This window comes from Python bivittatus, unplaced genomic scaffold (genome assembly GCF_059951505.1).
Source record: "Python bivittatus isolate LINGU-HERP-01145 unplaced genomic scaffold, Pbiv_v1 ctg000610_np1212, whole genome shotgun sequence".
In the NCBI taxonomy this organism is placed as follows: Eukaryota; Metazoa; Chordata; class Lepidosauria; order Squamata; family Pythonidae; genus Python; species Python bivittatus.
The window spans coordinates 17,882,299-17,908,838 of record NW_028277088.1 but is presented as its reverse complement, the minus strand read 5'-3'; the positions used below and the strand labels follow the sequence as shown (position 1 = coordinate 17,908,838).

Here is a 26,540-nt window from a genome sequence, read left to right as displayed (position 1 = left end):
AGACTTCCCCCCCCCCTTTTTTATATCCAAACCAAAATAAGCTGTTACTTTTAAATACAGTACAAAATTTATCCTTTTATATGATTGCCCACCTTAAACTCTGTGACTGTTGGCAGTGTACAAAAGACAAAAACCATGAAATAATTAATACTAAATAACATAACACATTAAAACATACAAAGTAATAAAATGGCAAACAGAAATGAACACTTCTACAACTCATCCACTGGGGACTACACTCAACCTGACCCAATGCCTGTGGAAGAGCCAAGTTTTAACTGCTTTCCTAAAGGACTGTAGGATTGGGGTCAACTGTATGTCCAGGGGAAGATAGTAGTATTCACATAGTAAGGATGTTAAAGAAAGTGCTCATTCTTCAAAGAAAAGCCAAACATGAATAATTTTGCCCTTTGAAGTTTTCAATGCTTGGGGAAATAGGGAGCATGTATAATAGAATTAATTAATAATGGAACATTTCCCAACAATTCAAACTATGTATAAAAATCAGAGTAATCCATAAAATAAATACAACTTGTTCATTAACCACTTTTAATGTCCTAGCTATTTGTAATCCTTTTTAAATATAATTTTTATTAAGAATTTTAATTACAATAGTAAAAACTAATACAAATTAAACTTAGAGAAAGAGAAAAGAATGGAAAGAATGAAAGAATAAGAACTGTAAGAAAAGAGGGAAAGAAGAAAAGGAAAAAAGAGAATATAATAAAGAAAAATATATAAAGAAGTGACTTCCAACCTTCATCATAAGTATAAACAAATTTAATAATTCTTCACCCCAATAAGATTAAACAGGTTTCTCTGCTTCCTATATCCCATCCCTTACCTATAAGCATAAAACATCAACTTTTCAATCCTGGTGTCAGCAAAAAGTCCATAAAGGGTTTTTGCAAAAAATGTCTTATTTTAACCTTGATCAAATAAACCAACTTTATACTCCTTCCTTTTTCTTCTAATAGTCTTAATTTTTAATTCAATCAAATATTGTTGTAGGATTTCTTGGTTGATTTCAATTCTTCTTTATCCCATTGCACAGATTTCTTCAAGGTTTTAATAAGCCTCTTTTGTAAATCCAATAAGAAAACATTTTCCAGGTCATTCTCTTGGTTTATCATTTGTATTTCCCTTTTAATTCTTAAAACTTCAGCCAGTTCCTTTTGTATATCCAGTAAAGTGTCCTTTTCCAAATCATTCTCTTGGCCTATCATTTGTAGTTCCACATTCTGTACTTTATCTTATCAGATAAAATTTGTTCCACATCTGTCATTACTTCATTAACATCTTTTAGGCATAGTCTATCCATAGAAGCAGGCATCATTCCTGATAGAGTTGATATTGTAGTTTCTTCTGGGTCCATTCTTCAAAGATCTGCTTTAATATTTCTGATATTATAACGTCTTGCATCATTCTGTAACTCCCAGTATTAACTGACATCAGGCTTTGTATTTTTTTTTCCTTTGGCTTAAAATCTTTAGGGTGTCTAGTGTCCAGTTTCTAAAATCATCACTTATTTTTTGTTATGACTTGCAATTACCAAGATAACCAAAATAAGTCTGTTTCTCATGGGAAGTTGTTCATTTTTTAAAAATTAATTCCAAAATCGTATATTAAAAGTCAATATTCCAAATTTATCTGGACCCTTAATCCATTTATAACTTTCTTAGATCAAAATCTTATTTAGCTTTTTGCTGTTTATTTCAAAGTCTTTAAATTCTTAAGCTTGTAATTAATTTTTCTTTTGTTCAGAGTTGAAGATAAACTCACCCAATGAAGACTTTTCAAATTTGTTGTTCTGAAGTTCTCTAACAGCTTTAGAATAGTTAATAGGCAATTTCAGAAAGTGATTAGAAAGTGAAGTTTGCAAACTTAGTGTCCTTTAAAAATCTCTGCTGCAGTTGCGAGCAAGATGGCTGATCCTGTCATCTTCCGGTACTCAAACCTGCAGAAAACCACTGTCCTGCGGTCTCCTTGCAAGGTGCAGCTGTCCAGAGCATATGCGTGGATCTTCCATCCTCTCCTTATCCAGAGAGGTTCCAAGGAACTGATCTATTCCCCAGTTCCTTGGTCTTTGCTGTGGTTGTCAGCTCCACTTTCACAGAGCGGTCTTCAGTTCACCATACCTCCCCCAGAAGCCCTCTAGCTATTGTAACCCTGATGAGAATCTTGGAGGGAACCGAAATTGCAATGCCATTTTGTAGTAATAGTTTACTTTGTTTCACTTTTCCCAGTTGGACTTTTTTTGTTTTAATATTCATGTATATGTTACTTTATTTTTTAAAGATAAAAACACTCCAGAAATCATTTTATTACTATTACTTGTTCCATGCTTTGATTTTTATTGTACAAGCACCTATCATGTTATATGACTTTTTAATTTTTTCTGAATGATGAACATAGGAGTTTGAAGCCATAAAAACATTATTGTATACTTTATTGCTGGTACGTATAAACATACTAATTTTGTGATGTGTCAAAAAGAAAAAAAAAATTCAAAACATGAACAACATTGAAAGAATAAATATTTTAACAAGTTGGGTTTTTTTAGTAGTTTCATGTTAGAGTATTCTCATGTAAAGTTCAAAAATAGCAGATATCTGGCTTTTTATGTTATGCAATAAGAAAAATTTGTGGTTTAAAAGAAACTTTAGACTGGCTTTAATAGATATCTGTCTTGTTATGTAAAGATCAGGATTTGTGACTTAAAGCAAACTCTTGTCAGTTGCTAAATAAACCAGTCGCAAACTCTGAGTTTTGTTTGCTTGTTTGTTTAATAAATTACAGTTTACTTTCAATCAAAATTCTTAGTTTGCATATAATGATAAATTAGGGATATGCTAAAATGAAACTGAATCTTCTTTTACGTATTTAGTTCATGAACGTTCTTCTTATGCGATTAGCACTAAATTAATATTTATCATTATCAGCAAGAGCTCCCAGTAACTTTTTGTGAATTTCCTAAAGGTGGCAGACAATGAATTATATCATGTACCTTATTGAAAATTTCTTACAGGTGAGACCTGGTGAAAAACTGTTGTCACTGGAGGAACTCTGTGCTCAGGAGCTTAATGATCATCGTGCTATAATTTTAATAAATGCTAAACTACCAGAATTGTGAGTCGGCTAATGCTTCCCTTACCTGCATGCTGAACAAATCTGAGGATAACTGTTGTATAAAAAAGTGTAGAATGTTCCTGTTCATGTTCTGGTTGTTCAGCTCTGACCTCTTTCTCCTTTAGCTGCTTGGCACTGTTCAGATATTTTGGATCACAGCATTCCTGGCAATTGGCCATGGTAGCTAGAGATGATAAGTGAAGTAGGATGCTGTATGCCATTCCCCACCCCCACTCCCACCCTCACCTGGCTGGGCTGGGCTGGGCTGGGCTGGGCTGGGCTGGGCTGGGCTGGGCTGGGCTGGGCTGGGCTGGGCTGGGCTGGGCTGGGCTGGCTTGCTTGCTTTGCAATCTCTGTCCATTTAACTAATTCTGTCCTCATTAAACAATTTTCAAAGTTTATTTTTGATATATTTATTGGTATCTTTTTTAGATTTCAGGGTTTCCACAATCTTGTTTCTACCCTTGCTCTTCATGTGGATGATTTTGTTTAGGTTGCATAAGAGCTCATGGTGATAGAACAAGATTATTATAGAGACTTTAATAAATTGACTTAATCTGAAGCCAGCCAATCCAATTCTCCAAGGTCTCAGGCAGAGGTTTTTCATTGTTCATGAAATATCCTGGAACTTCTTACTCCAAAGAACATTCTCTTTCCACTAAGAGGTTTTCTTTGGTTTGTATTTGTTCCTTACTCTAAAGGCAGTGTTTAGAGTAAGTTATTTGAATCTTACAACAACTCTTTCACGTGGGTAGGTGGAGAGCTGGTAACTGGCCTACGTTCACACAAGAAACTTTATAGCTGACCACAGATTTGAACCCCAGTCACCCTATTCCATTGGACCATTAAAGAACACTGAGTTATGAATATTTCTTCTTATAAACTTAAAGCTTTGAGATTCAGCTTTTTAAAACATGCATTTAACACAACCTTATCTTGTGGCATGGGAGAAAGGATACATGTACTGGAATACACTAAATCCTCAGTATTGTTCAGAGTTTCTAGCTACATGATTCTCTATACAGTATATTAAGCCTGCAAGCAGAATAATTTTTGTGACTGCCTTAGGAAATCTTTATCTTCTTAACTCTCACAATTTAGGTTGAAGCATTCACCCATATCAACAGAAGAGAATATCCAAGCACAAAATGGACTTAATACACAAACAAATAGAAGTGATAGGAGGAAATTGAGCTCACCCAACATAGACACACATATAGAGAGAGGAATAGTGTCTATGTACATGAAATTAAATACCAAATTGTTTCTTAATCTTACATAATTTTTCAACTCTAAAATCTCACACTTACTAATTTCTCAGTGCCAGCTTCCATAACTAAGGTATTTTTATACCTATCAAAACAACCTCTTTGAATTTTCTTAGGCCCTTCTCTCATCAACACTGAAAAAAAATTAAATGTGCAGATATGTTTTATTCTGAGACATGAGCAAGATGCCCATTTGTCTGATATGATGATTGGTGGAACGATAACATCCTTTCCTGTTCCAGTGATCCCACAGCATTTTCCATTCCAGCCGACGAAAAGCCACCAGAGACCATAGTTACTCGAGCGTCTGTTGGTAATATCAGGAAAACTAGCAGAAATAAGTAAGTATTTAAGTTTTTGTAATTGCTGTTACCAGGGTTGATGAATTGTAGGTTTGAAAAATGTATAAATTAGATTTCTTTTTGGGAAAACCAAATCACTTCCTTTATCAGCATTTGAATGATAAGAATGATGATGATGATGATAAGAATGAATCATAAGAATGATGATCTAAAATAAGAAAGCTATTCAAGATGCTGTGAAGTACAAATAACTCTCACGTTTAAAAATCTTGTGGCACCATTTAGACACCAATTTAACTTCATGTAATCCCATTCACCCTATCCATCATGGTGGCATCAGTAGCAGATCACTTTGCCATGCTGATTAAGACGAATTCCATTGTGATGCTAAGGTCCTGCTTCAAACTCCTTTGGGGTTTTTAAGTAATTGATAAACATGAGTTTATGGAATATTTTCTCTTTGTTCTCACCCTATATCAAACAGAATGGTGGTTTCTAGTCAAAGCCACAAATATTGTATTCTGTGTCCAGAAAAGAACTGAAAACATTAATAACACTAGTAAATTTTCCAGAGTCAGTAAAATTATCCAGAATGTTATTAACTATATACAGAATCGGGAAAATGCATTCATCCAAAAATAATGCTAAGCAGAGGAAACCCTTCTTGGTGATATCCAAAGCATACATGAGATCTACCAATCCACACTGTATTTTATGTATTTTTATTTAACAGCAAGGGTCAGTATTACAGACCATCTAACTCCAATCGATACTTGATACCTGCAGTTTCCTCTGCTCTGATTTCAACTACAGTAGAGAGAGCCCTTGTGTCTTTTTCTCTGTATAATCACTTAAGAAATATGCTAGAAGAATATGACAATACCAATAGTCACATATATTTCTTGATTCAAGCATGGAATGAAATGCATTTGCCATTGTTAGACTATATAAGTGTGTATCTATCTATATACGCAGACACACATAAATTTATATACACATATACCTTATTTCTATTCACATTTGATCTTTATTGAATGGGTGCTTCCCCCCTCCCCCCCTTTTTTTTGTTTCTATAAAGCTAGCTTGTTATTGTGTAGTGAATGGCTTTTTAATAAATGCCCAAAAGATTAAGTGGGTTAGATCCAGACTAGATTGCTATGCTTACAGTAGTTCCCAATGCAACCCTATGCAGATTTTTCCAAGAAAATACCGTATCAGACTCAGTGGGTCCTTATGGATATTTACAGTAGAGGATTCAAAAATAACTTGTCACACTTATTTCAATGTGATCAAAAGGTAGCTAACTTATTCTGATACGTGTAAATAGGGATTTATTCTTTGCTACTGCTTTTGCTAAAAATGAAAAACAAAATTAGTGCTGTTGTGGACACAAAGAGGATACAGAAGTGCTTCCAGTAGCATGTAGCATTTATTTTTTGCTCATTTACTTTTTGCTGTAAGCTCCAAGTAAAATAGAAACCTGCCTTTCTGCTCCTGCAGTTTTTCTGTGTTTACAGTTTACACAGCAGTTCATGTGACACAACTGTCTGGATAAGATGATTTGGTAAGACCCAAACCTTTCCCCCCATCGTGAGAGAAGAATTTGCATTCTACCAAAGCACTGTTGGGAGGTTACATCCATCGCTCCAGCAGCAGCCATGGATCCTTTGTGGGTGATAGATATTTCCCTTCCATCAGTCATGTTTGGAGATGAAAGCTTTTTTTGATTCTGCCCTACAAAACAGTGGAAGAAAAGTCCATATATTGCATTAAGCCATGGCTTGTATTCAGTAAATCACAGTTGGCTGTTTTCACATAAGTCTAAACCATAGATCATATTTACAAACCACAATTGCTGGATTCATCCAAAATGGCTCAGCTTAATGTGTTGAAAGCTCCATTGGCTTCCATAATAATAGTGCTACTTGATAAAAATAAAAAGCAGCTATTTATGAGGTGCCTACTGATTGCAGCTGAGTGGACTGATTCAAATAATTTTAAAAGTTGTTGCTTACTAAGTAGTTATAAAACGTGGAAGAAAGCAGAAGAATTAAACTAGTATAAAATAGAAGTTTTTAGTACTGTATTTGATTTGGAGTGTGAGGGAAGGATTCTCCCACAGTGAATCATTTTGCCTATTGCTTTCACTTGGAAGGCACCTGAGGATTCTTAATAATGCTTTCATTGTCCTCTCAGTCCCTTAAGAATTCCTATGCCTTACAGAAATCAAAGAGAAATTGGCAATTATTTTGTAATTTTGATAGTTCACTGGATGAAAAAGCAGAGTCTCCAGGACGGTCTTCTTCAATCAGTAAAGGAAGCGTTAGAGAGAAAGGATCAAGGTATTGGTATTCTTGTTTCAAGCTCAAGTGTAAAGTTTAGCCCAAGAGCCTACGATCTAAAAACAAGCACTACAAAGCAGAAGAAGGAGAGAGAAATGGAAGAGGGGTAAAGATGGAAAGAGTAGAATATTATTTCAATTACATGGGCTGCATGTAATAATTGCTAATTTTGAGTTAATGGCAGCAACCTTGCAGAGACATGGATAATACACTAAAGTAGCTGTACGGTCTGGAAGGTTTGTTAGCATAGTACTGTTTTCCACTATAAGATATAAAATATAGTTCAAATAGCCTCTTTATAGTCTGGCAGAGTCATCTTTTGAAGGTTGTCACAACTCTGCCTTTTGTTGCTCATATCAACAGGAAGCCTTTTTCTACTTGAATGGATAAATGAGCTTCTACCTTAGAGAATAGTATTAATTACAGCAAACAGCCCATCCATGTTATGCAGACTGAGCTGCAGCCAATATTTTTTCTTAGTGGATTTTTCCACACATTCATCATGTCACAGGACATAATTGAAATGTTTCACTTCTGAACATGCTCAGTTTTTTTTTTTCCCTGCAGTAGCCAGTTTTACTAAACCACATGTGACCAAAATAGCCCAGCATTCATCTGGGTCCATACTCCATATATTACTCTTTTTTCTGGCTCCCAAACTGTTTAGTAATAAGTGCTGAGAATTCAGACACTTTGTTAAGTGCTTAAAAATTTAACATTTTAAAATTACTGCAAGGCACCTAAATGAAACCAAAGCAATGGTAACTTGTGTGTGGCAATCTCTGACAATTTAATTCAGTTAAACCTAGCAATTCCAAACCACTTAGAAATCTGTACAGCTATTAGTTGTTTTGAACTGTTTTAAGTGGGTAACTATACCGTGTCTCTATGATACCAGTATACAGTACTTAATTTAGCATATAGTAGACTGGTGGTCTTGTATTTCCAGCAGTTTATTAGTAGCTGTGCAGGTAAAAGCTCTCAGGGTGACACCTAAGAAAAGCACAAATAAAACATAATAAAATAACTGTTAATTGAGACAGTTCAGTACAGAAGTGACTAAAAATATCAGAGATAATGCTATTTAAAAACACAGAATAGCTTAGCAGCAGAAGGAAATTAAACAGTCTGAATTAAAGTTAAAAAGTCTGTATCTCTCAGTGAGAAGGACATAGAATAAGTGTGAGGAAGACTTTTCTAGAAGGGTGTTTTGTAGCTGTAAGGTTATTGCTGAAAAGACCCCATTCCCAAGTTGCCATCAGTCATACTTCAGAATAAGATCCCAAATGATGACCTCAGGGCTCAGGCATAATATATGGGAAGAAGCACTTTTTCAGCCTTCTTCAGAGCTAACATGTCTTAATATCTAAGATGAGCAGAGAAACACAGCTATAAATTGATCGTGCACTATAATAGTTTTGAAGCAGCTTGCTTTCCTTTGATTCAATTAATGAGAGTTATTGATTCATTGTTGCATTTGTATTTTTGTTTACTGCTTTTTTGCCTGCTTGCTTGCTTGCTTATTCTTGTATTTTCAGCTTTTTAAAGAGAAAGCTCTTTTTACTCACTACTGTAGAGCTTTATTGTCCTTAAATGACTGGATTTATGCAATTCCAGTTCAGTTAGTTACTTAATTATAATACTTGTTCCACCATTACCATAAAAACTTTATATTCTGGTGGGATACCACTTAAACACTGCCAAAACCAAATGAAACCATTGCCAGCGAAGGGAATTATTTATTTTTTCAACCTGAATTTTTTTCACAAAACGTGCATAGCCTAATATATGCATTGAAAGCCTGTCATCTGGGGATCATAAGAAACTCCTGGATCATAATCTGGGAGTTGCTGAAAAAGACTTGTCTCCTATTACTGACAACTGCACTATTGGTGGTAGGAAATACAGATATTTTATGGCTGCTAGCTAAAGTCTTTTGGGCTGGTATGTATGGGGTTGCTTTTCTATGAAAAAGTGTAGGAGAAAACACAAAAACATTCATTTGAACATGAAGTTAGGAGAGATATCATTGAAAAGTGCTGAAAAATTCTAACATGATAGAAACATTTCTTGTGATATCTACTGTACCTGCCCCTGTCCTTTCTATGCTGATTATAATAAAAGCTTTGGAAACAAAGGTGTTCCTAATAATTGGTGTTGACTTTTTACAAAAGGAAGGGGAAAGGGAAAAAAGAAGAAGAAAAACCAAAAGAAGAGGACATGGAGGCATTAATACCTAAAATAGCTGAAGTCCCTGGAAAAGTTTTATGGCTCCCCCCTTTTGACCCCATCTTGTTTGATTATATTACTGAGATTTCCAGAACAATTCTGCCACTACCAACCACCAAAGAGCAGGTTGTAGCTCTTGCACAGTGAGTATCCCAAATGTGTGTGCCATCAGTACAAAGGAAATCTTTAAACAATTTATCTAGGCTATCTGTTGACTGGAGTTTCCATATGTTCTATTTTGCATCCTTTCCACAAATGTGATTTGGCTACTAATCTGTTGGGAGGTAATTTAGGGCAGGTTTAGTTATAAAGGCCATGTTAAGACCGAAAATTATTTAAATTGGTTTTCAAAGTGACTCATTCATATAAAAGGAATGAAGCAAGAACTCTTTAAAGGACTTCAGGGAAAAAGAGATTTTTATGGAATATTAAACCCAAAGAGTGCAATTTCCATCACTCAAGGGCCATTCCAGATTTTGCATAATATGTAGAGGTGGTGAAGTGAGCAGGGAACAGACTCATTGGGTCAAGGGCATTCATGGGGTCAGGGGTAACCTTCAGTTGTGCCTATGTGATTGAAGTCTTACCCCTTTTTTATGTGCATTGCACACAGGAGACAGGTGAAAAGAATGGGCAGGCTTTCAGTCATGTAGCTGTGGCTGCCATCTTGGGGTCCATGTGCAGTTTGAGTAGTTTAAGACAAGGCTTAAGGCATTCTGTTTATCCCTTTACCCCTTCTAATTCCAAAAATGAAAAAAAGGGAGGTCCAAAATGTTTGACCCTGAATATTCAGAGGGCAGCCTGTGGGGATGCTGACAATCCACAAGGAGCTTCTGGATTCCAGTTTTTGCATCAATTTCTTCATTAAACTCAATCCTGCTCCTGCCATCTACTCACTTGTGGAACAGACTGCTTTGCCAAACTGGGCTTGCTGATCATTAAAGATGCCAATTGCCAACCTATCTTGGAGTACCAGTGTGACAGCTTTGATTAGTGTCTGATGTCCACTCTGAGCCAAGAGCCGCATGTCTTACCTTACTGAAGCATAACTGCACATAAAATCAAATTGCTACATTTTTCTTCCAATTGTGACCCTGCTATTTAGTAGATTTAGGAGAACAAAGGCAACAAAAACAGCTTTTTTTCTCAGAGGTGAAATAAAATTCCAATAAGGAATATTTGAACAAGCAGGCTACTTGCCGACCAACTTAATAAACAGATATTTTATGAATCTTTTGATACCAAACATTGGAATGATTTCCAAAAATCTGTACTGCTTGGTCTACATGACCTATCTGTGATGGAATGGAATTATGAAGGCCAAGCTCAGGGAGATAAACATTTTCTTAGCTCACCAGAACCGCGTGGGAGGAACAAGAGGATGAGACTGGCACCTCCCTGAGGAATTCACACTGTTGTGGCTGGAGGACTTTGGGAACTGGGGTTTTAGTCTGGGAAGATTCTTGCTAGAGGTTGTAGCTAATAAACATAGCTGGACTGAATTGGGATTGTCTCTTGGAGTTCCTTGGGCTAGGCCTGACACTGTCAGACAGACAATATTTTCATCTATCACCAAATCTTCAGCATACTCCTAGAACAATAACAATAATAATACGCTATGATGAATGTAATGTATTTTTATTTGCCAGACAGAATATTGTGACCTTGTGTACTGAGGATCCAAGAATAGCACGGAAGCGGCTTCTGTGTGGCTGCATTGGCGCAGCTGACACAAAAAGTACATGTTTAAATTGTCTAGTCCTCTTGCCTCCTTCTTAAGACAATCAAGCTGAGAATGGTGAGAAAGTAGCCAAACTGAACTGAGAGCCAGTGAAATATAGTGACGAGCATAAAGTAACGCTTCCTATTCTTAGGCTGCTGGGTGGTAGTATTTAGTTCCTAATGCCCCCAACCCTTAATCTTGTTGGATGGAGATGACAGAAGTTGTGATTTGTAACAAAATCTGGGATCTGTGCTTGGAAGCACTAGATTAATAGTGTTTTTTTTGTTTTGTTTTTTACTTAATTTAGCTCATTAAAATTACTGGATGGCTTTGAGGAAATCATTCTTTCAACCCTGGTCAAGCTCACAGGATTGTTAGATTTAAAATAAGAGAGGAAATTATGTTAGCAAGTCTGACATCTTTAAGAAGAATAAAAGTGTAATATTAAAATGAAGGCATCACAAGCCCTGCTTACCTCCTTAGGAATAGGTCCCGAAATTTTATACATAACAGATTAGAACACTAGAACATTCTTTATCTTAGGTAGCATGCAAACAATTAAAGTCTCACACCTTCCGTTTGTTATTAATCTTGTCCTTTCAGTCTGTTACAATCTGGAAAGACAAATAATAAGAGCATTGTTCCAAAGTTGTGTTCAGAACTTCTTTAATTTTGAGAGGAAGTAATTTCAGGTGGTAAAAAGTGATTGATTTTTTTTCAAGGAGGCAGGTTAAAAGTAGAGGTATTCACCCCCCACAACCCCCCAGAGTTTACTAGTGAAAGGAAAGAGGGATTTTTTTTTACAACCTTTTCTTGCAAACCCATTTTCTTTGTCCTTTCAAGTTGTGCATAATATGTGTTTTCCAGTGGAGACAGGCAATTCCCCCTTCCCCAACAATTTATACAGAACAGCAATGGGTAACCTGTTCTGTAATTTAAAAGGGAATTTAAATGTTCCTTTTGCAACATTGCAACCCTCTTTATCAGCCATTGACACATGGGAAATTTAGAAATGTAGTATAAGTTCTAAAAGAGGCCTAACACAGCTAAAGAATGATCCCCTAAAAAAAATCCAAATAAACCAAGGGAAAAATGGAAAATCTCAGTTACTCCAGATGTATAATATGGCCCAGCCACTTGCATCATCTCCCTATCATTGCAGCTCTTGCCCCATCAATTTAATAGCTCCTGGCCACCAACAGTTGCCATCATGTTTTGGACTAAATGTATGCCAGGCCATGGTTTAGTTCTGTGAGAGCCCTTGGAATTAAATGCAGTGGCTTACTGGGCCCTGACTACTGTTGTTTCATGTTGTTTAAAATGGCAGGGAAAGATACATTAAGCAAAAAACATTGTTTGCTACATTCCCCACATCTAGGAACATCTGGGAGGGTTGCTGAAGTAAGCTCTTCCAGCTAGCAGGATGGCAGTTTGCAGGGTTATTATTATATAACCATCCCCAGTTTGCTGGATTACTGAGTTATATATTTATTTATATTATTTATATGCCGCCTTTTCTCCCATAGTAGCCCAGAGCAGTGCACATAATAAAATAAAACTCTATAATTACGGTATTGCTACATTATAGTTAAAATATCAAGCTGTAAACTAAAACAAAATACACCATACAGATCTATCTTATTTACAAGTGTAAGATCCCAGGGCTATAGCCCAGTTAACAAATATTTTTTCTCTCTCATTTAAACTTGACGGTGTGGATGCCAAACCCACATTCCCAAAGGATGGAATCCCTTAGAACGTCAAATTGTCTTGCTAGATCAGATTGAGATCTATGTAATCCTAGAATCTGTTGCCATCAAATAGTTGCCCCCAGGGACCTACAAATAAATCATGACTTCATGAAAGAATCTACCATAAACTTTATGCAAATATTTGTGAAGAAGCAGAATTATTGCTTAGTTCAGTTAAATAGTATGACAAGAGTGGGTTTAATTTACATTGTTTGGTTTGAATACAGGTTTGTTGCAGATAAATTGGGCGGTCCCATTGAAAGAGACAAGCTACATGAATTCAGCTGGGAGCTTCATATAAGTGAAATTGAATTTGAGCTTAAATGCAATGTAGTGCCTATTGGAAAGATCAGCAAAGGGACCTTCTACCACAGGGCTTTGCTTTTCAAGGTAAAACAAATTAGCTATGTAGCTAATCAAATGTGCTGTTGTTACTGCATACTTTTAATTTTAATGAATATGCAGCATATGCTAATGTCCCATCGGATTCCGTATAAACTTGCCACTGTAGTATTCAAATTTTCCTTGTGTACAATATTTTTGTGCATATTTGGTATTGATTGTCAACTAAAAACATGCATTTTAGTTCTGTACTCTGCTCTATAAGCTCCATTTCAAATTTTTAGCAGGCATATGTAGGCAAAGCGAATACAATGCAACACTGAAAATAAATAGAAAAATTACTATGAATGAAAAGTCGAGCACTGTTGTGACTTAAACCAAGGAGCACATTTTATAACAGGAAAAATTCATGAGAAGACTAGACATACTTTCTTAGTCTCTTTTTCTTTTCTCTAATATGGAGATAACAATACTGACCCAATCTACAGACTAAGACGTGATAGTTAGATTGATAATGATATTGATATGTCAAAGAATGGAACTGAACAAATGCTATACATGTTTGATGAAAAGTAATGCTATGAGAATCCTGAAAAATAGTAAGGCAAGAGCAACACAAACTTTTCTCACGGCAACTTCCTGCTGAAGTAAAAGAAGAGATGGTAAGAACCTGTCAGAACTTCTAGTGCATCAGTACTGCCATCTGTTGGCAACTTGTAACACTGGAGTCATTACTTTGATTCAGCTCTTGTATTTATGGATAAATGTATAAGGAATACTTAACTGTATTAGAGAAGTTCTGGAGACTTGAACATACATGTACTTTTATATGCAGATGATGCCATGTTGTTGGCCAAGAATCCAAATGATTTTCACTATGAATCACTGTATGATACAGTGAGGAGTATGATCTGAAAAGTAATGTGTCAAAGACCAAGGCAGTTGTGTTTGGCAGGGAAAATAAACTGAACAATCTTTCCATCTGCAGCCATTCTTCCGGTGAATTCTTAGAAGGAGGGATCAGAATAGGAGACCTCTCCATGGACTGACTGAAACCAACTGCCGTTTGGCTCCTTACTGACCCCAATATTTTTTCATTAAATAGTAATCAATTGGCTTGTTTTCCTCTTCCTTCTATATACTTCCTCTTTCAATCATTAGCATACTAAATTATAAAGCACTATTTTAAACTATGAGTCTCCTTGATTGCAACATGAAATTTAGGGCTGCAACAATCTTGAGGACCTCTAGATGGCAGCAAAATGATATAGAAAATGTGTGCTCTTCACTGCCCTTTAGTGGCCCTTCAGATTTTTGCACATATATCTGGTAGGACTGGCAGAATAGCAGATCACAAATGTAACAAAACTAAAGTGCATTCTCACTGTTTCCTTCCATAGGTTCTGGGAGACAGAATTGCTGTTGATTGCAACCTGTACCGTGGCGAATATAATAGAGGATGGAATGAGGTGAAATTGGTTGATGATTCTCCTTTGGGAATACCTGGACTTCTGCTTCCCCCTCAAGTATTTATTGTGGATCTCATGTATCAGCCAGGCTATCTCATGAAAGAAGGAAGTCCAGAGGCAGATCGTTATCGACGGATTTGATTATTTTTCTTTGAAACTTCTGTCTCTATGTATTTCTGTGCTTGTTAGCATTTGTTTGTTTTATTAACATCCTACAGATGGGCTTATTTTCAAAGTTGGGAGTCTAGATGGGCTTTTTCCTAGAAATTGAGAGTTGGAGAGAAATAGGTTCTAAGAGACACGAAGTTGGTGATATTTATGTTCCTCATTTTTAAAAAGGCATGTTGAATAAATAAAAATAATTTTATACCTGCAAAGTTAAAACAAATGGTTGTTCAAATTTACAAACATACTAAAATAATGAGAGCTATCACAAAATGCTGCAGTGTATCCTCATTTTCTAAAAGAACTGTTCCTGAACAGGGTTCCAAATGTTATGGAACCTTATTCAGGCTTTAGAGCAGACTATCTGAATTTTTCCCTGCTATAGTGTTCCAGGTTTTTCAGCTCAGGATCTAAACATTTTATAGAGGAGATGGGCAACATTTTGAACTATTTTGAATAGCTGGAGGGGTGATGATGCAAAATAACTATTTTTTTTCAGGAGTAGAAAGCCTTTTGGTGGGAATTTTGGTTTCTTCTTCTATCTGTGTTAAACCTATTTTAGAGTGTTTAGCTTTTAAATGTTTTTCACTTCAAAATGGCAGGAAGCAGTGCCACCATCATCAGTTTTGGGTATGGCAGCAACAAAAGAAAGATGGGATTGCCCCATCCCACCCCATTTTACAGCTGTATAGAATTGGGAAGTAGAGCCACATGGCCTATTGTGCCATATTGTAAGGGATTCAGGAAGTCCCTGGCCTCCATGCTAAAGGCTATTAAAAAAGCATGATTTTCTCCCCCAATTAAACCAAAAGAACACAGAAAATGCAAGCAATTAACAGGCTTTGATTTTTCCTTTTTCAAAACTAGGAAACTAATGATATAACGCAAATGATTAAACTAGTAAATGTTCCCATCCCACCCCAATGGTGGTGATCAGCATTGCGCTCCCATGAGCCTCCCAGCTGACTCTGCCATGCCATTTGGTATGCAGGCAGGCAGGCACAACTGTGGCGCCCACGCTGTCCTGATACTCACAGTTCCATGCTGTTTATGTCAGCCTGCGTCCATCCAGCCATCCAGTAGAAATGAGTGCAGAAGCACAGAGAACAAACAGAATGCTTTCTGAATGTACTTTCATATTCATTAGCTTGTCAAATCTTCCAATTACCGACACTGGTTTTTCATGCTTATGTTTTGGCAAGCATTGTTACAGTGTTGGTGTAGGAGTGAATGATTTGTGTTTGGATGGAACAAAAGGGGCAGAAGCTGAGCCTGAGTGCAGCAGGCATTGGAGCTGAAATGTTCTGTGTGCATGTGAGTGTTCCTGAGAGTGGGAATTTCACCAGAGCAATGATTAGTGGAACAGATTTTATACCTATAACAAAAAGGAGGTTTAGTTATGGGTAATACACTATACAGTTGGCAAAGCTTAGCAGATAGCTGATTACATCCTACCAGAAGAGTCAAAGTGCATGTGCTCTGTGCATGTGAGCCTGGGAAGAAAGGCAAAAGGAAGTGACCTCAGATTTGCAGTTTCTTAGGCAAAGAGCAGGCAAAGTAATAGGCCAAGGGCAGGACTGTGCTCTTGGAAGCCCTCTTGGACTCACAGTGAGTGCTAGATAGGCTGGTGGAGGCCATGCCCAGGCATCCTTCGCCAGGCTTTGGCCAATGCATCAGTTGGGGATCTTCCTGGAATGAGAAAGTTGGCAATAGTGACCCACGCATAATTACCACCCAGTTATATTAGTGGATCCAACTACATGGGGCTACTTTGAAGTCCATCCTGAAATTCCAGCTGGTTCAAAATGCAGCAGGTGGCATATTGGCAAATCAGTCACCATGTCACATGACATTTACTTTGTGGTTGCTCCATCAGTCACCAATAGGTTCCCAAGTGCAATTCAAGGTGCTGGTTTAAACTTAACAAGCCTCACATGGCCTGGGGACTGGATACCTACAGGCCCAATTTCCATATAGAAATGACCAGTCTGATCCACCTGGTAGGTCCACCATATCAAAATCTTTTGATGAACCTCAGGTCCCTTGGGGTGAAGGTGGTGGAGGCCACAGACAATTATCTTCAGTTGCATGTCCCTTACTTTGGAAAGGCCTCCCTCTTGAAGTTGGGCTAGCACCCTTACTACTGGCCTTCCAGAAACTGCTGAGGGCATCTGAAGATTGGGGAACGGCACTATTGCACTTATTTGCACTTGTTGCATCTTTGCACTTATAATCTGTGATATTATTTTAATGTCTGTATTATGTTTTAACTGATATAAACTGCCAGGTGTTGGTAAGGATTATATAATATAAAAATACACAAATAAGTGCAGCAGAAAATGTTGGCTATAGTGCAAGGCATTTGCTTTTCACACACAGATACTTCCTAATGGCAGCCCCTGGTATCCAGGAATCCAGATTACATTTTAATATGACTGCATGCTGTATTTTCTCATGCTCTCTTCTAACTTTCATCTCCTTGTATAATTATATTGCCCATTAGGTGGAAGGTAATTATACAAGGAGATGAAATGCAATACTGCTAAGAAGTGCAGTGCTATAATTAACATCACCTACTTGGCTTGCCAGGCTGGGTGGAGATTTTTGGAGAATTGAGTTACCTACCCCTGAGTAACTGCAAAGTTTGGCTGCCATCATGTAGACTGTGTAGGTTCAAAAAAATATATATTGTACATTATGAATCTACTAAACATGAATTGTAATTTCAAGCTTCAGCAAGATTACTTAGTATGCCTTGATAATCTCTCTAGCTGGTCTTCATGCCTGGAAACATTTTCTGCCCTCACCTTGACTTCTCCTGTGATGGAGCCTTCTAAACCAGGGATGTACAACTTGCTCTGAATGTTTTAGGGAGACACATTCCAAAAAGTATTGATTGAAGCCAGGATTTGATTTATTTTACATTTAACTAAAATTCAGTATAGGTAATATATCACTCTCCAGTGATGTACTGAATTATTTTCACTATTACAGTTTAGTAATACCTTTTGAAAGTCTCTGGGGACAACAGTCCGCTCTTTTGGGGAGGGGAGGGGAGGGGAGGGGAGCATGTGACCCTGATGCTTCTCCAGATTATGCATCTCTGATCTAAACTTTCTCTTTATAGATCTGAGTAATCATGTCCCTGAATATCCTTATTATGAGTGTGCAAAACATTCAAAAGAAGTGCTTTTATAACATGTGAGAGTGCAAATGAAGCACCTTTCTTCACACTGTTAGAGCAACAAGGCTCAAACATGCAGAGACAATAGAAACAGCTTCTGAAACAGCCACATGAGGCTGCAAAAGACCACGGTTGCTTTAATGATTCAAAAAGGATACTTCATTCACATTCCCTTCTTCTGGATGCTTTGCACAGCTCTGATGATCATCTAGATCCTGAGCTTTCTCAAACTGCTCTATTGATCATACACCCCCGAAGCACTATACACAGTCATTATAAAACATGTTCAAAATTAAATTTCAAAGACTTGTTCTTTGTGGTCTCCCTGCACTTTTTAAAGGCAGGTTAGTATTCACTATTTCAGTATTAATGGGTAACTAAACATTCTGCTGTTCTCCTGCTTAAGGTGGCCCTTCCATACAATCCCAGTTTTCTTTTTCCAGAAGTAGTGCTGTGATTGTTACCATTTCTATGGTCTCAGAACTCTGGGAATAAAGAGCAAGTAATCATTTAATCACGGCTCCATCCTGTGTTATCATCTCATTTTAAAATAACAAAAATCTCATCACTTCCACTCCACACAAAAGGAAAAATCCTGCACCCATACCATACCATTCCCTCCCTTCTTCCTTCCTGTTATGGGCATATGTGTGATTATTTGCAAAAAGATCTAAATGTTTCCTACAAGAGAAAGCTTTAAAGCCATTAAGCCACATTTCCCCTTGAGAGGCGCGGAAGGACAGCTAAGGCTGGGAATTTGAAGGTGTGGTGAAGCCAGAGTTCTGAGAAATGAGGAAAACTCCAAGAGTTGCAGTATTTCAAGCAAAATATTACTTTCATTGCAGTTGCAAATAAAACATAGTTGAGCTGGAAATAATTGGGTCAGCTGCTAAACAGAGTACATAGTATGAAATCACTATGTGAAGACTCCAAGTAGATGTTTTCTAAGAGTGCAGATAATAAATTATCAGCTAAAATTACTGAAAGCTTCCTTCATCATCTGTATGGTATTTTGATTTCCTCAGAGATGTTTGTATACCAGTGGGCCATCTGATTACTTGAATCCCAAGGTCAGCAGAGAAATGGGCCATAAATGCACATACACTCATATAATAATGTTAACTGATGTCTAATCTTCCCTTATGCTTGACCATCCAAAGCCATTTCAAATGAAAATAGACTTAATTGGAAATCATTTAGTTCTAGGCTTTGGAAATTCTCTAGAAAGGAATTCCAGAGGCAAGATTGGACTTGCCAAGTCTAATCTTAAAAGAGACACCTAGATTTCCTTTAAGCGGTGGAACCTGTGTGATGATCTTCAATTTCTATCATTTTTCATCAGTCAACCATGATGTCTAGGGACAATCCTGCTGGAAATTAAACTTTTACTGCCTCTGGATGCCAGAGATACTCCATCCTTTTTAATACTTACACTCCAAATATTGGAGTTTCCTTTGGGCAACAAACTGCCTTACTTGCTTCTGATTAATTAGCATTTAATGTACATAATTTGATAACCTAGCTGTACATAGAAGTGCAAAAGAAACAATGCATTAGATGGGAAGATCTAATCTAAAATAAAAATGGGGGGTTGAATATATCATGAAATGTTTATTCTCTCAGACTGAGCTCCCTAGATTCATCAGTGTTTTAAATAAAGAATCTCAGGAGAAAGAAAGAAAGAAGAGCAATGGGATTATGAATTTCATATAAACCTGGATCAACTCACAGCAAATAGGTGTTACTAAAATACTTGGGGTCTTTATTTGATCAAATACTTCAAACAATTTGAAAATTGAGCACTAAACATTCATGTTAGACTTAAACCATTAATACTCCCCTCCCTTTTGCACAGACTGTAGTTTTAGAAAGACATGCCCAAAGGAGAAAAGTATTGTTGTAAGAGCTTGAACTTCAGTAATAAATCAGGAACATTAAAAAAATGCAGGACTTCAACCTACATTTACCATGTATGACATAAAAGCAGAGTTAACTATGGGAAATATTCCAGGTCAGTTCGCTGTCTGCAAGAAACTGGATCTTTCAGCAAGGAAGTCAAGCTGTCACAAGAAAGAGTCATTTAGCCCTGATTGGTACATGAAACACAGCATACGCCTGCCCTTAAATCATTTATATTTTACTTTTTTATGATGCTATTGTGAATTACCTCTTTCTGCATTTGTAATTAGAGGACATAACAGATGGCCTGGGCTTAGTTCATGGTGATAAATCTATTCAAATAATCTACAGAGAAGCTCCCGTGGACAAATAGTTCTCTGTTCGTGGCATGGTTTAAGGTTTGAGCACCTCAATTTTGGGGGGAAAGGATAATTCTACAACAGCCTGGTGGACTACTTCTTGTAAATTGTTTTTAAGATAGTGCAATTCTTCCCAGAATTAATAAAATGTCTGGAAGAAAACTATCCTCTCCTTGAAAATGTGCTGTTGATCATGAAGCTTGTTTTCACTTTTTGTGGAACTCCAATTTTGCTTATTAGTTTTAGGAGAAATTTAGCATCTAATCAACCTTTTAATCTCAAAAAGCAAAGCAGGGTTAGACCTGGTTAGAATTTGGATGGCAGACTTAAAAATACTGGAAAGGAATTAATAAAATCCCAGAAGAAGGCTATGGTAAACCACTTCCTACTATCACCAAGAAAACTAGATGAACGTATCCATGAAGTCATCAAGAGTTGAACTTGACACAAAGTAGATGTTTACCTTTTTAATAGATATACTAGACCAAATCAAGGATTTCCAATCCCCCCCCCCCGCCCCCGGGCATCTTGAGGGAGCTAAAGACAATTTTTTCATTAACTACTTTGCGATTTAGGGAAGTTTCTTTGAGAAGTAGGGAACACTCTTTTGAAATAATAGGTGTGCTTCTTAGGATACTCAATTCTGTGTGTGATAAGACTGCAGAATATACACAACTCTGCTTATAGTAGCTTTATTTGGACAGTGAAATGATCGAATTTGGTCCGGTGACTAGCAGTTCTTTGCCCCTGCCAATGGACAAAACTCAATACAAAATACCTGAGTAATGAACTGGCTACAGCCAGTTGAAAACAGACCTCGGCTAGCGTTCTGCCCTTCAGGACTAGTTTATTTCTGACATCTGCTCCCTACCATGTTTCAGTCCAGTTTTTGGTCACTGCCACTCTTCTCTTTGAACCTGAACTGTCTAGGATGAAGCCATTCACTCCCAATCCCAACTGTGTTTGTTTTCCATCATACAACTACAGCATGTCTGAACAGTACATGCTGATGTATTTTCTTTTATAGCTGGTGTGGGTCTTCCGGGCTGTGTGGCCGTGTTCTGGAAGTTTAGAACTGCTCCTGTCTGTGCTCCTGCTCTCTGAAGATGCCGGTCACAGATGCTGGTGAAACGTTAGGAAACAAAACTTCCAGAACACGGCCACACAGCCCGGAAGACCCACACCAGCCATCGTATTCCAGCCGTGAAAGCCTTCGACAATATATTTTCTTTTACTTGGATCAGTGCTGTCTCCTGTCTTAATAGATGCAAATAATCATTACAGAAACAAAGAAACTTCCTTCCTGTACTGAGGAAAGCCACTAAGATCTAGCTGTTTTGGGAAAGCTTGGGGGGATTGGTACTATGTTGGGTTCCCACCTTGCAGGAGGTGATTGTTGGAATAGGGAATAGATGTTATAATAGGCCTTTGCTGTGATGATAAATAGAAGGGTGGTATTAGTAGTAGTAGTAGTCTTTGTCATTGTCTAATTTGCCTCACAAACAAATCCAGAAGTGAATGTCATAGAAATCAAGTATAAGAATACTGTACATAAGTTACTGAGTTCCAAGCAGCTGCCTAAATATGCCAGGTGTTAGTACGGCTAGGAAAGAAAAATAATATTAATTACAGGAATATCATTTGGAAGCAGGCAGAACTGAATGTTTCTTTCAGAATCTTTGTAACCTGGAAGCAGATTTTGTCAAAGGTGATGCCTGTCTCCATGTGACTCACCTGCCTGAAGGAGATGATAAAGCTCAGCCTCTGCTGACACAAGTAACTGGAAATGTCTGTCAGACCTTCCAATGAAACTGTGCTATGATATGGTTAAATCAGGAAAAAAGTATTGCCATCCATCACATACTCTTTTAAACACTCACCCACGTGCAGTGCAGTGCTGCTGCAGAAATCCTGGAAATTCAGCTGTTTTTCTTTTTTACCAAGACATTTTTTTTTCTCATAAACTATCTTTGGCAGAAATACCCTTTGCAGACATTTTTTTTTTTTTTTAATCTGCGCTCAGTCGTTACTGACTCTGCAGTGACTGCTTGGACCAGTCCTTGCAGTTTTCAAGGCAATTGTTTCAGAAGTGGTTTGCCAGAGCCTCCTTCCTACAGCAGAGCCCAGCTGGCGAGCGCAGGAGGCGGGGTTTCCGTTGCTTTGCGCCCTTTTCGGGCGCACGAGGTTTTTCGCGCTTACCGGCAACTGCTCCCGACTCCTTTTTTGCAAGGCGCCGCCAGCATTTTTCCTCCCACCGGAGTGAGAGTACCCATTGAAGGGATGCCTGCACAATACAGCCCTTATCTGCTGTAGTATTTTTTTTGCAAAGGCCTGAGACAGAGCATATGGCTTAGGTCATTCCATCATTTCTTAAACAATGGAAGTTCTCTAGCCCTTCTTGTTCTACGCCAGTCATTCTCAATCTGAGAAACTAAGGTCTGTGTAGATCCATCAGGTGATTAATTGAAGCCTCTCCATGTTCACAGCCTGTCAACTGGCTAGAACCCATTTACTACCTCAGCCTCCACCTTCATTGCCAGTTCATTGCCAGTTAGATGATTTAGTGGATCTGCAGCTCTAAATTGATTCATTGGGGCTACAAGTGATAATACAAATAGCAATGTGAGTACTGACATACAGAAAACTGACCCTAGCGAGCAGGTCTCAAGTGCCATTATAGACTCTGAGTCCATACATGCTGAGCCAAGTAGAACAGTATTCTTGTACAAGAAACCCAAACACAGAATCATGAATAGAAAAACATGACGAGTATCTTAAAATGCTATTCCATTCACTCACCTCCAGCCCCTCAGTTCTCAAAAGATTTCTAGTGTACAACATTCTTTACCAACAGTTGTGCTAAGAGTCATTGTTATTATGGCCTAAATTACATTAAATAATTTGGGTGGCAAATACAGGTAGTCCCCAGTTTAAGAATGAGTTCCGTTCCCAAGGTCTGTTCTTAAGTCAAAGTTGTATGTAAGCTGGAACAGTATTATTGTGTAATTAACTCAAACCATTGTGTATTTAACTTGAATTTTGCTACAACAGGCTCCGTTCTTAACTATGGGTCATCCATAAACCAGGCATTCTTAACCCAGGGACTAAAGAGTGTTTTTAAAAGGGAGAGGGCAGGAACACGTGTACAAATGCAACTACAGTCACTATTTTACCCAAAAATGTGACCTCCCATGCTCTTGAAGATGTAAGAGGAAGGAGCATTTATTTAATTGTGGTTCTTTTCTGAATGATTATCAAGTAGTCCACAACTGCAGGAAGTTTGAGAAGCAATACATTAAGCTCTCCCTTTCTACTGATACCATTTTTTATTAGTATGATCCTGAAATACACTACTTGAGTATTGGGTACTGATCTGTGCTTGCAGTAAAACAATTGCTGTTCTTACATCCCTTTGTTATTCTGTTTATACTTTTAAGCAATTATATTGATCTAAAAGTTATGACACACAATACCACTATATCACAGTCAACAAATACTGTTTTTTTGAAACATATACTGTCTTAAAATGACAATATTCATACAGTTCTTTGGCTTGTTTTTCATTTAACAATACACGTTTCCTGTTTCATGTTTTGCTAAATCGGTGTCTCTTAGTAACTGTTGGAAAGAATATCAGTTCAGTCCACCTTCTGCTATACTGTATACTATTAAAATCAGTGCACCATCCATAATTAACAGCATGCTCCCTCTGAGTGCTGAAGCTAACAGATTTAATCATTAATCAAATTTAGTACTGAGCCTTTTCCGCTGCATAGTTTTCATGAACTTTGACTCAAGAATAGACAGCAATTAATGACTCTTATAATTTGATCTCCTGAATGCCCTCGGCTTCCCCTGAACTTAGCACCTATTCTTAGTGCACAAGTGATTTATGTCAAGTGCTAACTGACGTAGTTACACTAAATTTCTTTTTTTTTTTAAGGTAGGTTAAAACATTAAATGAGAAAATGTCTGGGTAAAAGCTATGTTCATAATTCACTTCTCATATAATGTACTCCTATAAAATATGGTTACTGATATTTTTATTTTTTAAATGTATTAACACTAATTCCCAGTATGCTTAATAACACTAACTGACTAGTATGAAATGTGGCTGGAAAAAAAAAAACTGATATCCATATGGGATGTGACAGTACACTTACCTGCAGGTCTGCCATAATGAATCTGCCATGTGGTTGGTGCAAATTCCTAGCCTGAGACAAAGTCTAGTTCTGAATTTTAAAAAAAATGCTTCAAGATGCCTACTCTGGTGATCTAGTTTATTTCAAAGTACATAGTGATTATTAATAAACAATAATATATGATTAAGTCAAAATATTTGTAGGTGATAGAAATGTATAGGCCGGGGCTCAATACTCAAAGAAATGCTTTGTGTGCCAAAACAGTTCAGGTTGCACCCTGGCCTCCTGAAGCTAATAACTTTAGGGCCGAATTACGCGAACCATCATCAGCAGGTCCTTATGACCCGCAGACTCTAAAAGTGTAGTCCCCCCCCCCCCTTAACCCAGTTTTACACGCTCTCTTTCAACAAAGGAAGGAACATTCATTCATTTTCCCGTGCAAGGGTTTGCAATCTTCTCTCAGCTTCTACCGGAATCATGATCTTCCTCCCTCCACATAATGAGGTTCCTAGTGTAATAAATTCCCGAGGGGGGCCGATTACACTGGAGAAAATAAATCCATTTTGCTTTCAGACGGCTGGCCAACCTCGAAAATCCAAGGCAATCCCCGCGGAAAATACCAGCGTACGTTCCTTTCCACTAAGAAAAACAGACAAAAACACGCCTTTCCATCTCGCAGCTCTCCAAAGCGAAGATAAAATAATAACGCATCTATTCATTCTAACCTACAGCAGGGAAGCGGAAGAGGGGTTTGATTTCCCTTCCCAGATTCACGAACGTCGGAAAAGGACGTCCACCTAACACGAGGGCGCGCGTGCACTCGGCGCCCCAGGCACTCAGACTAGAAAAGGGCGGCGGGGGGCTTGGCCTGTTGAATATCTTCCTGCCAACGGCAGAAAACCCGGAACCCTTGGCGCCTGAGCGGTAGCTCGGCCGCTTGACCCGAGATCTTCTCTTATCTCTCCGCGCCGCTCGGGAACCAGAGATTAAGGGCGAGACGGGAGAGAACAAACAGGGCGGAGCCTCGGGGCGGTCTTCTCCGCCTCAGCGGCCGCCTGGCCGCCTCAGAGACCTCGGCCTCCGCGTGGGGGCGAGTCTCTCAGCGCGGGGGCTCCGCAGGCCGTCCGCTTCAGGTTGCCTCCTCTCTGTCGGCGCTACTCGCACCGGCGGCCCGGTAGCTGCTCCGAATGGGCCGGGCCCGGCTGCGTCGAGCAAAGCGGGGCGGAACGAAGGGGTGAGGAAAGCAAGCTTTGGGGCCGAGCAGACACGTCGGATTTCTTCAGCGCTCTTGTCTGCATCTCCGGCCCGCCTCCCGAGTTTGCGAAGACCGCAGTTCATCTGGGCAGCCAGGGCTGGCCTCTTTGAGAAGAGCTGCAAGGTGGCGGGGCGGGTGCCTGTGGGGACTCGGTCCCTTCAGTCCGAAAATGCTGGCCAATGGGCCCCTTACGGAAGTCGCTGCGGGGGGGGGGGGGTTGAGCACGGTACGATTTCCTGGGCTCTCTAGGTGGAAACACAAAGTTAAGCAGGGTCAGAGCTGGTTGGGGATAGTTAATACGCTTTAAAATCCCAGGGCTCTCGGCCAGAGTTTCTCGACCTTGGTAACTTTAAGATGTGTGGACTTCAACTTCCAGAGTTCCCCAGCCAGCTATGCTGGCTGGGGAATTCTGGGAGTTGAAGTCCACTCATCTTAAAGTCGCTAAGGTGGAGAAAAACTGCTCTAGGTTCTAGAATTCCCCAGCTGGCCTGCCTATTCAACTCCAGTTCTGGGAGTTGAAATCCACACATCTTCAAGTTGCCAAGGTGGAGAAAGACTCTGTAGACTACCCTGGGCAGTTAAAAAAAGGAACATTCCCAATAAAGATAATTGCAAACTACTTCCATGTGGTTTGAGAAAAAGGTACATGGGTGTGTCCCTGAAGTCACCAAGAATTGAGCTTGATTTGAAGGAGACTTTACCTTTTTTTTAAGATACCCATGATTGTGGTTTTGAATTCCAAAGTCTGGCTGGGGGAGCATGGCTCTGTGCTTCAGGCAATATTTTAGAGCAAGGCCAAATTCAAGTGATGGACACACAGAATATTCCAAATCTAATGTCTGGAATTTTTACATGAAAGATCTTCAGTGCAAGAGATGCAACAGTTTTTTATTGGCAAGTATGGACAATCTTTCAAATGTAGGTAGCTGCCTTCTGTGTCAAACCATACAGTCAAATCCTACCAACACTAACAGAAAGTGA

General features: G+C 38.4%; 1 protein-coding gene across 1 annotated transcript in view; it reads left to right on the top strand.

Annotated features, from left to right (window-relative positions):
- The window catches only part of ARMC3 (armadillo repeat containing 3), a 67,880-nt gene extending 52,932 nt beyond the window's left edge, over window positions 1-14,948 (top strand). Inside the window, exons 14-19 of the mRNA XM_088150448.1 lie at window positions 3,029-3,129; window positions 4,640-4,738; window positions 6,964-7,041; window positions 9,216-9,413; window positions 12,972-13,134; window positions 14,487-14,948. Of these exons, the coding sequence (XP_088006574.1) occupies window positions 3,029-3,129; window positions 4,640-4,738; window positions 6,964-7,041; window positions 9,216-9,413; window positions 12,972-13,134; window positions 14,487-14,696 (849 nt within the window). The 3' untranslated portion in view covers window positions 14,697-14,948. The remainder of the gene's footprint in view (window positions 1-3,028; window positions 3,130-4,639; window positions 4,739-6,963; window positions 7,042-9,215; window positions 9,414-12,971; window positions 13,135-14,486) is intronic.
- The last annotated feature ends 11,592 nt before the right edge of the window (window positions 14,949-26,540 follow it).